This window comes from Harmonia axyridis, chromosome 2, assembly GCF_914767665.1.
Source record: "Harmonia axyridis chromosome 2, icHarAxyr1.1, whole genome shotgun sequence".
NCBI classification, from domain to species: domain Eukaryota; kingdom Metazoa; phylum Arthropoda; class Insecta; order Coleoptera; family Coccinellidae; genus Harmonia; species Harmonia axyridis.
The window spans coordinates 20,978,879-20,992,733 of NC_059502.1; the positions used below are offsets into that span (position 1 = coordinate 20,978,879).

At 32.5% G+C, this 13,855-nt stretch overlaps 3 protein-coding genes across 5 annotated transcripts in view; 1 reads left to right on the forward strand and 2 right to left on the reverse strand.

The window, feature by feature from the left end:
* LOC123673676 (serine/threonine-protein kinase tricornered) overlaps positions 1-11,465 on the reverse strand; it is a 185,229-nt gene extending 173,764 nt beyond the window's left edge. Inside the window, exons 1-3 of one of the 3 annotated variants that reach the window (XM_045608271.1) lie at positions 11,332-11,465; positions 7,782-8,030; positions 6,833-6,961 (exon numbers count right to left, since the gene is read on the reverse strand). In XM_045608271.1, coding sequence (XP_045464227.1) covers positions 6,833-6,909 — 77 coding nt within the window. In that variant the 5' untranslated portion in view covers positions 6,910-6,961; positions 7,782-8,030; positions 11,332-11,465. Of the gene's footprint in view, positions 1-6,832; positions 6,962-7,193; positions 7,530-7,781; positions 8,031-11,331 lie in introns of those variants that run through there. The other 2 variants (XM_045608270.1, XM_045608277.1) reach the window with 2 other exon arrangements.
* On the forward strand, positions 7,890-8,959 carry LOC123673679 (transcription initiation factor TFIID subunit 11). Its single transcript, XM_045608281.1, has 3 exons — positions 7,890-8,353; positions 8,491-8,675; positions 8,729-8,959. The coding sequence occupies exons 1-3, from the start codon at positions 8,037-8,039 to the stop codon at positions 8,860-8,862; spliced, it is 636 nt and encodes a 211-aa protein (XP_045464237.1). The 5' UTR covers positions 7,890-8,036; the 3' UTR covers positions 8,863-8,959.
* LOC123673678 (ataxin-3-like) lies at positions 10,713-12,853 on the reverse strand. The gene is made up of 2 exons (XM_045608280.1): positions 12,601-12,853; positions 10,713-12,547 (listed from the first exon to the last, which is right to left on the reverse strand). Exons 1-2 carry the CDS (start codon positions 12,622-12,624, stop codon positions 11,768-11,770), a joined length of 804 nt encoding a protein of 267 aa, XP_045464236.1. The 5' UTR covers positions 12,625-12,853; the 3' UTR covers positions 10,713-11,767.
* Between the last annotated feature and the right edge of the window lie 1,002 nt (positions 12,854-13,855).

Below are 13,855 nucleotides of genomic sequence, written 5' to 3' on the forward strand. Positions count from 1 at the left end.
TTGATAAATATGGTTCAACAAACAACAAAATATGGGAATATTTCAAGGCCATTGTGACCAATTTCTCGAACGAAAATTTTCAGAATCGTTGGATAGGTAGGGATGGACGGTGGACCCCATAACTGGCCTGCAAGGAGCCCCGACTTGAATCATATTGTTTGGGGTAACTTGAAATCATAAGTTTACTTGACACGAATAAATGATAGAATGATTTTTTCTTCAGAGAATCGAGGACGCTTGAAACAAATCGATATAATCAAGAAATTATTAGAAAACCAATAACTATCAATAATAAGGTGGTCATTTTGATCAATTTTTGTGAAATTTTTTTCCCTGCTTCAAAGGCTTTTTATAGCGTTTATAGGTTTCCATGAAGATGTTATGTTTTTCAGGACTCATTTTATTGGTTATTTTCAATTCAGATATTCGATAAATAAATTTTATCCTCAATGTTATCGTTTTCTCGTTTTCAGTGGTGATATCACTGATTGATATCATTACAGATTTCTCCAAAAGACCTCTGCAAAACTTTGCATTTCGTTGTGCAATTCAATTGGTACAATCAATATGTACCGAATGAAATTTAATTTTGACGAAATTTTTCGAAAAAATCTGGATCTGCATGATGTTTTCGCAAAATTTGCCGGCAAAATTGAATTTCGTTGAGGTGAATAATTATGCGAGTAATATTTCCGCACGTAAATAATTGCCATTGTTCACTAAGTAATGCAACATCGAAGATTTCTTAACACAATTGACAAACTTGATTTTGTCAGAAACGTACCCATTTGGATAAAAACAGCCATATCTTTTTTCTTTGAATAACAAATGACTTGTGTGATACCTCTTTGAAATCACTATAAAATAGACAATTTATTGGTGTAATGTGCAGCAGTAGCTCGGTACATTTTTTTCCACTACGATGGGCTAAACTTCATGAACAAAATAATCCACTACCAAAATTTCCAATAAAAATATTTCTCATAGCCCCCCTTTAAAATGTTCAGAGGATGTTTTTGATGTAAACGTTGAAATCATTCTTCAGCAATATTTTACTGAAAAAATTAACCAAAAAGGGTAAAATTGTACCAACCGTAAGGACGAAACTATTGAAAGGGGCAAAAATGCATTATTTAAAAAAATAGTAATTTACGTAACAAGTCCGGAAAATAGGGTTTTTTTGGACGAATAGACAAAGTTCCAGGACGAGCGTAAGCGAGTCCTGGAAGTCTGTGAGTCCAAAAAAACCATTTTCGGGCGTGTTGCGTACAATATTTTTTCGGCAACCATGTAGAATAACACTATCGCTGCTGCTTTCCATATTTTATTGCGATTGCGATAAAAAACATGCAAATTTTTGACAACTAATTTCATATGAACTGTCAGCCGTTATCTCGGTTACTATGGATTCTATGATTCTTTTCCGGCCTAGTCCGGGAAGTACGTACTTTCCGGACTAGGCCGGGAAATGCTACTTTCTCAGAGAAAAAGCGTCCGGGAAGTGAGCACTTCCCGGACGGTTGCCGAAAAAAAATATATCTCGAAAACGGTAAGACTTTTATAATGGGAATTTTGTCATAGCAGGTAGGTTATCCTTTGATCTACATTCTCCCTCGGTTTGACGTGGTCTTTACGGGACACCCTGTATAGGGTGTTTTTTTTGGGATGGATATAACTTATTAATTTTTCCTAGGCCGGATCTGGGAAAAAAATTCCTTGAAATTAGTTTTCGTCCATTTACCAATGAATCACCTTATATGTGCTATATTACGTATTAGTCGAAAACATATTGTATTAAATATCATCCTTCTTAGCAATGCATGTTATTCTACACCAAAGCATCAAAATTCTGTTATATCGAGTGCATTTCAACCAGTTGATCGAATCTAGCACACAGAAAATTTTCCATGTCAACTAGCGTCCTCCTCTAGAGGCGCCTACCCCCTCAACTCGGCTTGTTTATAGAGTAAACATGCATCAATAACAAACTCATTACGACATACCGAGTGGGTGTTGGCATTTTGATCGGTTACTGGATGGACGTTCAACATAAACTTCGTCGAGACTCAATCAATTCATAGCAGCCATTTAATTCTAATAATATAAAGAGATCGATACCTAATCAATTATTGAACTAATCGATGAATTTTTCATCATATCGATTTCAATTCAACGGTATGAAGGACAGTTTTCGAACGATTCCTGCATCGTCACTATACAGGGTGCCCAGAAACTATGGTGCCAAATTGAAAATTAAATAAGACTTTCCTAATTTTCTCAAATATCGTTCGTTGCAAAGATACAGGGTGTTGAATATGAAAAATTAAAAGTAATTTTCATTCACAACTTTCACAGTTTCCACAGTTTTAAATTTGAAAGACTATTTTTGTTCAATAGGTGCCGTATTTCTGAAAAAAATCACTTTTTCAGTTGCCACCAGTGGAGTACAAGACAGGCATCATGGTCACTTTTCTCCCCAATTTTTCACGCCACTGGTCAAATCCGAAAAATTATGCTTTTCTCACATTCTCCATTCAATTTTGAATAAAAAATGCAAATTATCGAGTCTGTTTGACAGAAATTTATTTTACAATTCCAATATATATTCAATAAAAAAAAATTACACTTTCACATCCATTTTTCCATTTGTTTTTCAAATAGATTGATTACTCATTGAAGGGTTTCAATTCAACACCATGTATCTATGCAAGAAAGTAGCTAAGGTGAAAGAATGCCTGTGAAAGTGTCAATTTTTTTCGTTGAATATTCAGTTGTTATTTGTACTAGTAATTTCTGTACAAGAAATTTTTCATTACTAGTATGTTTGCAATCATAAGTTCAATTATCTTGAAAACAGTTTTTCCGGATTCAAAGAAAAATACATTTTTCACTCAAAACTAAAAGTGGAATTCGAAATATGTAACATTTTTCTGATAACACCAGTGGCGTAAAAATAGGGTTGAAAAGAGACCATGATGTCTTTCTTGTACGCCACTGGTGGCAACTGAAAGGTAATTCTTTTCAGAAAAAAGGCACCTATTGAACACAAACATTCTTTCAAATTTAAATGAAAAATTTCAAAAACAGTGGAAGTTATGAATAAATTCATACCCCCCTGGATCCCTAGGGAAGTCAATGATTTTTTCACAGTTTATTCACATCGCTAATAGTTATCTACATTCCAAATATGGTTATGCTCCGACGTGTATTTCCGAAGTTACGAATTTTCGAAATTTAAGGGTTGAAAAAACTACCCCTGGATCCCAAGGGAAGTCAATCATCTTTTCACAGTTTATTCACATCGCCAATAGTAATCTACATTCCAAATATGGTTATGCTCCGACTCGTATTTACGAAGTTACGAATTTTCGAAATTTAAGGGTTGAAAAAACTACCCCTGGATCCCAAGGGAAGTCAATCATCTTTTCACAGTTTATTCACATCCTTTAGTAATCTACATTCCAAATATGGTTATGCTCCGACGCGTAGATATGAATTTTTCAAGTTAGACTGATGATAATTTGAATAAAAACGTTGCTAAAATATCCCGAGATCTATAGAAAATCAATATTTCCTCCAACGGATACTCTGAATACTATACGGAACCCACTTCCCAAATTTCTATCCGATCTAGTGAGTAGTTCCATAATAAATCGTTTTTTTGCCGCACGCCACTGGTCACCGCCTTCGGGTGTTTCAGTCAAACAGTCTGCTGGAAACGGTCTGCCAAATTTACACCGGTATTTACCATATACATAATATGATAACCAGTTGAAAGATAATAACGTCAAGTCAATGTTTTCCTCGATTTTTTTTGAAGATTTGAAGACAATCAAGTCTCGGCCTGTCAAACAAATTACGAACTCAATATTCCTAGGTTATTTGGGCAGCTGTCATCTTTGAATCTGTCATCTTTTAACATTTGATAAATCGCCATCACTAATAATGGAACGATACACGCTTGAACAACGCATCGAAATTGTTAAAATTCACTATAAAAATGGTGACAATTTTGAAGTCACTATTAGCAATAATAAAGCACTTTTGGGTCTTCGTGAATCACTTTCTCGGCTGGAAATAGTGAAACTGGTGGAAAATTTTGAGCTATTGGGGGACAAGTTAGTGATGTGAAGAATCGAAACCGTGTGCGTCTCTCAAGATCAACTGAGAATATTGTTGTTGTAGACCAGTGGTTCTCAAACTTTCTCAGGTCGCGCCCTCTTTCGGTAAAAAGAAAAATTTGCGCTGATAGGGTCTATGAAATGCATCAAAATGATCCGAATTATCATCGAAAACTCATCTTCAGCCAATTAATAAGCAGAATTATCGCATTTTAGGCTCGGACACTACAAGACTGATTGTTGAAAAGCCCAACCATCCTCAAGGTGTCAGTGTTTTGACGGTTTTTAGGCTGGTGGTACATTGAAAACGTGGCTGGTGCAACTATTACGGTGGATAGATTGCGCTACTGGGCTATTATTGATGATTTATAGGCCCGGAATTGGGAAATATGAATGAAGACGAAGTTTATTCAAAATTAGACATAGCTACGTGGCACTCAAGCAACGAAACAACCACAATTTTGCAAGAAAAGTTTCCTGGTCGTGATATTTCTCTAAGATGTGATCACAATTGACCACCGAGATCTTATGATTTAACACCTTTGGACTTTTTTCTTTCGACATTGTCAAACTGCATTTTGAGAAATTCTCTTTATTCCTATTTATTTTCTGTACCTTTATTATTTTTTTTTTTCAGATATTACATATTTCTGAAAAGTAACATCTTAAATATTTATTATTCATATTATCTTTCAAACCTTTAAACAGCTTCAAAGATAATTTGTGAACTTGATTATGTTCATGTTCATTATTTGTAAAATTAATATTTTTGGAATTTGCCCATGACATCCAAATAAAGTCAGACCGTCGCGAAGAATTTTAAAATGAGTAAATTAACACAGACATCTTGCCTATATCTTCAGAACCACAAAATTACGGAGCTGAAAGAAACAGCCGGTAATGATGAGTTTTTATACCTAGTTAAAAATTCATTAGTTTCTGATAGCTTCACCATAATCTCCGATAGCAGTAAAACTAATTCAAAAGAAATTAATGTCAATCGATGTTTGTAACAGCAAAAAAATTATTGCACACTATCAATGTTGTTCCATATGTGAGAAGTAACTAGAGAATGAGTAGTGTAGAACAGTTATAATTGTACTCCAGTTGCGAACAGAACTGAGACTCGGCTTGTAGGTCGGATCATTATTGTATGATTGAAATCATATTTGGGGATACCTATTATTCTCAAAGAATTTCAACCGAATTTCCTGTATGGTGATGAAACACACTTTTAGTATTTGAATGATCCACTTTTCATCACCAGTCACCAACCGCTTCAAAAATGGATCGATTTTGTTGAGATTCAGCAGCGATTCACAGATGGAACTTCGGTCCATGAGGTTTTTTTTGCGATCACTCGTGTGGTACCCGTACATCGAGCTTCTTCTTGAGACCAGCCTTATGCAAATGGTTCCAAACGGTTTTTTTGTGCAATATTTAGCTCTTGGGCAATCGAAACAGTCCTAACATGACGGTCAGACACAACAATGTCCGTGATTTTATCGATATTTTCGACAATTGGCCTTCCAGTGCGTAGTGCATCTTTAACATTGTCGTTTAATCGATTAATCGACTAAACCAAAATTTCGCGTGATTGGCTGTTACCTTATCAAGACCATAAACACTTATTACATTTTCGCCTTCATCGAAGAAAACTGAAAATATAGCGTATTCTGCGTATTTTCTCTTTGCTAGTGTCCACCTTCAACGCGCGGTCGAACTGAACTGAGTCAACTAATCACAAAACTGTCAGAAAATATTTTGTAGTACGAAACTCATCTTTTTAACGCCATCTCGTGGAACCCGATACGATACGTAGGATACAGATAAGTAAAGCCATCTATTGAAAAAATAATGGATTTTTTTTGCTTCACTTAATATATTATTAATCATTATCATAGGTGACAAAAATAAATGAAATGAAACGTTCAAATTTCCATGGAAAAAACGGAAATCAATTGAAGTAACGGGAATATCCTTCAAATTAAAAAAGACTCATCCTTTCAAAAGCCGCCTGTTCATCTTAAACTTTTTTAAAAGTAAGTGGACACACCAGTGTTTCTAGATTTCAAAAAGTTTAAATTCCAGTTATATTTTTCAACAATTTGTCCACTACCTATTTCAAGGTCATATATTTCAGATTGCAAAAATTTACATTGCTGAAACGTTTATTCACATCTATATCACAAATATCTACTTGATCAATGACCAACTATTGTGAACACAGAAGAAATCAAAATTGTTTAGTTAATATATGTAATATTATTCCATTACATAGGTATATTATTTCGAGTAGGTATTAAGTGAATCAAATCTCCAGAAACCATTCTATTTATTGAGGTGAAGTAGTTTTCCAAAATTATGAAAGCATCCTTCAGTTCATTGTTTCAATCTATATCGTTATTTTCTTTAATATTTATTATTATTGTAATAAGAAATATCTCATTTATTTGATTTCGATTGTCATTAAAATATTCAATTTTCTAATCAAGTAAATTCTGGAAATTCTAGAACAATAATAATACTCATTCAATGTGATATACCATATGAATGACATCTGCTACAGTTTAAAAAAACCTTGTAAAATAACCTAATTAGAAACATTTCCGATTAAAAATACTCTAATATCAAGAAAAATAAAAAAAAGGGTTATCAAATGATAACCCTTCGTTGTTAACCTAATATTTTAAATTAATTATATGGCCTACCTTCTGAATTTAACGGGGTAATGGTGGTGGTTGAAGTAGGAGCCAGTGCAAGAAATCCGGGGCGAGACAAGCCCCATCCAACGACTCCTAGGGTAAAAAGACCCTAAGATGCAGTAGCACAGCAACTATCTGCAAAGTTTATTAACTGATAGGTTATGTAGCATTATATATAATCAACTTTAAATTAATTCTTCAATAAATGAACGCACAAAAATTGAACTCACAAAAGCCTATAAACCTTAGAATTTTCATCAAAGTATATAGTGTCTCAGTGTCACTACGAAATGGAAAGATTCTTATAAAAATTCCCTGGCATTTTCTACAATCAAACATCTATATCTTAAGCAACTGAAGTACTCACTTTCCAAGAAGGCCTTTACAACTTTCCAAGAGACAGGGTATAAAATAGAAATGACTAATCAATTATAAGATATTTTTATTGTATGTAAACAACTTAAACGAGCCACTATTCCCTAAATAAACTGCACAATACCCCTCAGTTTCGACACTTTCCACGAAAGCACAAAGCAAAAAAGCAATCAAAAAAATTTTAGCGATTGAAATGGTCAATCAAAATGATTATCACTTCGATTAATCTTATAAGGAAGGTAATATCAAAATTTGCCTATTCTTTACAATATTGACTTAATTTCGATGCTGGCGCATAATCGGATTCTGGGGCAATATTTGACATTGCACAATGACATTTCTATAGGATTGGTTTCATTTTTTTAAAGAAAACATCACAAAATTCTATATTTTATAGAAATGCAAATAATTTTTTCTATAAAATAACTTTCTTGTACCGTTAAATTAAGACTTTTGTAGATTTTGGTTCAATATTTCACCGATTGATATAATAATAGCAACAAATTTAAATAAATTATCAATAAATAAGCAAGATAATTACAAAGAATTTTTAAAAAAGGAATATATTACTAGAAAATACCTTGAGCAAGGAAATATCAATATAACGTCATAATCTCAGAGTGAATTTATTTCTGTGGCTTCGAGGTTAGGTTATAAATCAAAACGGAAATTCTTTGGTTTCTGAAGGTAATCTTTATTAGTGTTCTGTGGTTGATAGTGGGCAATGCAATAATAAATAATAATTCGTATTCTGCAATTTGTTTCAACTTTTTCCTTTGATTTTTCTGATTTCACTCTCTTGAATTCTGTTTTGTAATTTTATTGAAATCTGAAAATGGAAAATATACTTGATAAACCAGATGCCAACAATATCAGAGCTTTAGAACAACTGAAGTATGATCTAGGTGTTGAAAACTCCGAATCAGAAGATGAACATTCTAGAGATATTTGTATGGAATATGAAGGTAGTTCTTTGATGAAAGATCAACAAGAGCATGAGTTGATTTTTAATGATTCAATGGTAATGAAGGAAGAGGAAATGGATCTTGAGACAGATTTCATACTCCCAGAAGTTTCCCAATACACACAACCTAAAAAGAAAGAAAAAAAAAGCAAAAAAGAAATTGAGGAAGAAGAAAGAGAAAAAATGCAGTGAGTATTATTTAATTCAAGAATTATTTTGCTTATAGAAGAATTGGTATTATCCATTATTGCCTTTTTTTATTTCTTGAACACATTACAATGTTATTTTAGTCTATAATTCTTCTTATATTCGCATTTCTTTCAAGGGTTTTAGTTTCAAATTTTACCGAGGAACAATTGGATAGATATGAGATGTTCAGAAGATCAGCCTTCCCTAAAGCTGCAATCAAACGACTAATGCAGACCATTACTGGATGCTCTGTATCACAGAATGTTGTCATAGCTATGGCAGGAATTGCTAAAGTTTTTGTTGGCGAAGTTGTGGAAGAAGGTATATAAGCCATCATTTGAATTTATCCCTTATAACACAGTTTTGAATTTCAGCATTAGATGTTATGGAAGAACAAAGTGAAAATGGTCCTGTTCAACCTAAACATTTACGAGAAGCTATAAGAAGATTAAGACTTCAGGGTATGATTCTTGGTGGAAGAGATTATAGGACTCATTTTAAATTATGAGAAATGACAATCATTTCCTACAGAAATTTATATGTAAATAGATATTCACTTTTAATTAAACTTAAGGAAATTTTATATAATATACATTTCTTTTTCAGTGATATTCTTCATTTCGATTCCTTATAATATTACATATATCATAATTATTTATACTTATACAGGAATTTCGAAGACTAACAACCGATTCATAAAACTTTGATTGACTGATCAACTAGTTGATTGTAGTTTTAAATCTATGGAAGTGTCTTAAATGAAATTAAACACAGAAATGATTTGATTGATCAAATCTCATTGATAAAAGTTTTATGAAACCTATCCTAAAAGTGAAGAAAACAGATATGGATTTCTTATTATAGTATATCCAAAGTCACTTGAACTAGTCCATAAAAATGCTTGGCCAGATGTCCCTTTGAAGTGGATTTCACGATACGCTAATTACCAGGGTTTATTTGAAAGTATTGTTAGGCAAAAAAATTCACTCGAGAGGAATTTCTGGAAACTTGGACAACCCTTCTATAATTGAAATATTCTAGCTTCCTCCAAGCGACATTGAATATACCATACTTCCACAATCTTCAGCAGGTAAATTACAAAAATGAACTGAAGGTTCACTGTTTTAATCGGTTCATGCATATTAGAGAAGGGGTTAACACCCATCCCTCAATTAAATTTAAAACTAATTATTCTCAGTAGCTAATGTGAGAAGAATTTTGCAAAAGCTAATTTCATTAAATCCAGTTCAGCGACAAATTCAAGAACTGACCATAAAATAGTGGTTATTATGAAAATCCCTAAATGCTGTCCGAACTTTATTGTCTGATTGTCAGAGATATCCAGATATCTGTCGAAGGATATTAAATTGAGAAAAAACTGAACAAGAGAATTTAACAGGAGTAGAGTACAATTTTGAAATATTAAACAGTTGAATGCAGATATTTTTAATGGTTTTTAATCATTTCAAGCTGTCTAAGCTGTGGAACAAAGTTGTTGATGAAGGATTGAAAAATAAAAACTTAAATACTCGCTAAGGCCTATTATAATATATTATGTTGTAGGCAAGTCCAATTTGCAGGTAGAAAGGTTTTTATTTGATGAGGACTGAGGAGTAAAAAATATTCCTATATAATGATAAATCCAAATTTTCATCCTTTAAATCTGGAAATTTCAATTGAACAGACATTTTATTGAGTGAAATAGACCAAACTATAGATGGATAGATCCATTTTAGATATTAGTTTTTCATTTCACAAGTTCAATGAGCCATTTTTTCTTACTAGAAAACTTCATTACGTTTTTTTGTCCAAGTGTAAAATTACTTTTCATTATAAGTGTAAAATATTCCAACTGAACTCTTAATTAATCGAAACAAACTACACACTCAAAGCATAGTTCAGCTTTGCCTTACATATGCTAATGTCACTAGAGGGCGCCAAGGCCAAGTGTTATAGGAGATATTGCCTTGATACAGTAATCATAATTTAAATCAAATATTTTAAGCGATACAGCAAACTTCATACTCATCACAATTATCCAATAGCCATCATCAACTACAATATATTGATTTTATGGGTGAACACCCCTACTCTATTTTTCTGTAAATAATAATATTTGTAGACATTTGAACAGTCAAAAGGCGGCCACTCACGAGGCTCCCATAGTCGAGCGTACGGATAATTTTACAGTCAGACAGCTCGGGACACTGCCGCACGACTGTAAATCAGAGTATGAACTTGACTGCCCGACTGGAATATCTTCGACGCTTGCTACCAAACGCTCGAAAAAACGTTCGTGAGTGGCGGACAAAAAAACACATAATCACATGGAGGTTGGGGGGCGATAAAAATCCCAAATCTATTTTCTCAGCATTTTAGTGAAAAAACATTCAACAAACATCAACAACAACATAAAGGAATAAATTAGTCAAAATAATTTCAAATATATGTTTCATTGGAGAAGGAAATTTAAAAAATTCCCATCCCTTAGAAGATCAAAATCTACACATTCCAAAAATTATAATGGTTATAATAAATTAAAAAAATTGTTTTAGAATAAATACATGGATATAATTAACATGAAGGACTTGTCAATTATTTTGGATTAAGGTTACATACTTTGATCAAGTTTTATATTTATACATTTATAAATATATGGAATGAATGTGAAATGATCATGATTGCAATCATTCCACTCACAGTAACCTATATAACTTCAAAATAATACCTGCTTCACACTTGTTACATAAATGTTAATTGAATATTACTTTTATTGTGAAATGATCAAAAGATGTGTTCAATTTCTCACTGTTGAGATAATTCATAAAATTCCAATAGGAAAATTGAGCTTGAAAATTTAGAAACCAAGAATATATAATTTTATAACATACTTTGCAGTTTGAAAGGTCTTCTCCAACTATAGAAGCTGTATAAAAATACTATCGATTAAACAAAAAATGATAATGATAGAACTTACATTGTCTAATCATAATAATTGGACTTATAAATCGTGTATATTGAAAATTTCATTTGAAGAGTTAAATTGATTCGACAATTCTTGATCTTTTCATGCCATTTATCGTGAGTTTTACAAAATGACATTTTTATGACACAACTTTCAAAACAATCCACATGAAAAAACAAATACAGTGAAAACTGTCTAATAATAATGAAAAGAAATTAAAACCCAAAAATAAGAAGAATATAACAATGCAGAATAAAATATTAAGCCCCTAACAGAACACAAGCACCACCACTAAATGATAAATGTATTAATAAAATTATCACAAGAATTAATTTTAAAATACTGTCTGTATGGATACCCAAGCTTCATTCATAACATCAATAGGATGCTTTGAAAGTTTATGTTGATTCTTTTCAGAATATCTCAATGGCAAAAATAGGTACTGAAGCTAACATTGCAAACTCATATTTATGGCTTTTTGTAACATTGTTTCCTCATCATCTTCCTTAATTTCACTACTTCCTTGGTGAGCTAAACTTAATCTCAATGCTTCCTGTAGTTCTGGATCATCTTCCACGCCTAAATAATCATATGAAGTAGATTCTTCTTGTAAACTAAGACTGATTGCTTCTTGTATTTGAGGGTCACTATCAGTTTTTTGTAAGGGTATTTCATGTGGAGATGATTTGGGAGGAACAAAAGGTGTTTTCAACAAAATTTGGTCAGCAGTTGATTCTGGCAGTTTACCAACAACTACAAATATTGAATATCCCTCATTCTTCAGTTGAGCGAGAAAAAGGGATAAGAAAGTATCAGATAGAAGTTGTGGTCTTGTTAGTAAGGAATTCAAGTTGAACCATTGATTTCCAATTTTTCTTATTGTGAGCCAATGATCCCTGTAATTGCATATAAATGCGTTCATTTTATGTGGTTCAGTGAGACCACATTTAACTCGTTCGTCTGTACTAGAATAAGGCACTAATTCTAGACCCCAAACCTCTAGGGCACTACTAATAACCTGCACCGAAAAATATCCACTATCATCCATATTCCCAGATGGCTGTTTTAAGAATTTTTGATATTCTTCACTATTTTCTCCACATTCAGCCATTCTTTTCCTTTCTTCTTCGTCTAATTTATATGCCAACGAACTCAAATCAACTGCTGTGAAATAAGCTCCTTGAAGAAGGGAATTTAAACAGTGCTGAGCACATAAGGAACCCTCTTGCTGAAATTTATTAGTATTTATTAGTGCATACGTAATAAAATACAAGTTCTTACTTTCTCGTGAAATATCACTTCCATTTTTTTGATAAAATAGAATATCCATATACGAAGTAATGATAATATTAATACAAAAATAAAGATGACACTTCTAACAGGAAGTAGATTTTAGATTAATCGTTGTTATTTATTTATTCCCTTCTTTCAATCATAGAAATTAAAAAACATTTTCTATCACAGAAATAAATGGATTGTTTGACCATAGAGCTAACATATGAGAACAATCATTGATATAATGATATTAGGTCTATGAGAACAGTATATTTTTGAGCGCTCGTCTCCGAACCGAATTTTTCGTCACAATAAGTGTAATTTTCGAATTTTGAGCTCCAACGATAAAGTTCCACTCACTTATGAGAAATTTTCAGGGTTGGTTCGCATCTAGAAAGCAGGGTTGGGTTCGTTCATAGACAAAATCCGACTATGAATTCCGTAAATATGGTCGTTGAAAACCGATGGAAATTCAAAAAGGATATTGGAAAAAAAATCAATATTTCATCTACAACAAATATCTGACCAAGCTGAGATAGGTATACCGTGAAGATATAAAATAAAAATTTCAAGCTCAGGGATAAAAGTTTTCAAGCTTTATGCAAAATTTGGATAGGATTACATGGTCCCAACCACCAGATCAAACAAAAAATAGGGCTCGAAGCTTGATTTCCAGATTATTACAACCAAATTAATTTGCATAATTATTTCGAACGACATATATGTTTTATAAACTCTCTATCAGAAAAAAAATTGAGAGCCCATTTTTACTCGTCAGATTTTTAACGAACCTAAAGTTAGATTCGAGGATACTTTGTACATTTTAGGTAGAAATTTTTCTTATACAAGAAAATTATTCCAAGTCTTTGCAGCTTGAATAAATTAAATTGAGTACTGTTTCTAAATGAAAATCACTGAGAAAAACTATAACAGTAGTGACTATCATCATTGAGGATTGAAGTATTTCAATACTCAATGAGGCAACGTAATGAGATAGAAACAAAAATATAATTTTTTTTCTTCGTAAATTAACACCCTTATTATCTAGGGAAATATTTACACTCTCTTCAATAAAATTCGTGTTAGACTTCTCCTTCCCTATTTTAATAACAGGGCTCCTTTTTCCCTCAACGTGTTGCGATGTGGAAATCCAACTTGCATGCCATCTTTTTGTTGGTCTACCAGGAGGGCAACCCGAAACTAAACAAAAAATTATATCCATTTAACTACTCAATTAATTATATAAATGTGCGCGAGGGGG

Excerpts from the sequence above, each read along its gene's own strand:
- LOC123673679 (XM_045608281.1), top strand. The coding sequence starts at position 8,037 with ATGGAAAATATACTTGATAAACCAGATGCCAACAATATCAGAGCTTTA. Across the intron at positions 8,354-8,490 it reads GAAGAAAGAGAAAAAATGCA|GGTTTTAGTTTCAAATTTTA; the intron begins GTGAGTATTATT and ends ATTTCTTTCAAG. Across the intron at positions 8,676-8,728 it reads TGGCGAAGTTGTGGAAGAAG|CATTAGATGTTATGGAAGAA; the intron begins GTATATAAGCCA and ends TTTGAATTTCAG.
- LOC123673678 (XM_045608280.1), bottom strand. The coding sequence starts at position 12,624 with ATGGAAGTGATATTTCACGAGAAA. Across the intron at positions 12,548-12,600 it reads AAGTGATATTTCACGAGAAA|CAAGAGGGTTCCTTATGTGC; the intron begins GTAAGAACTTGT and ends AATAAATTTCAG.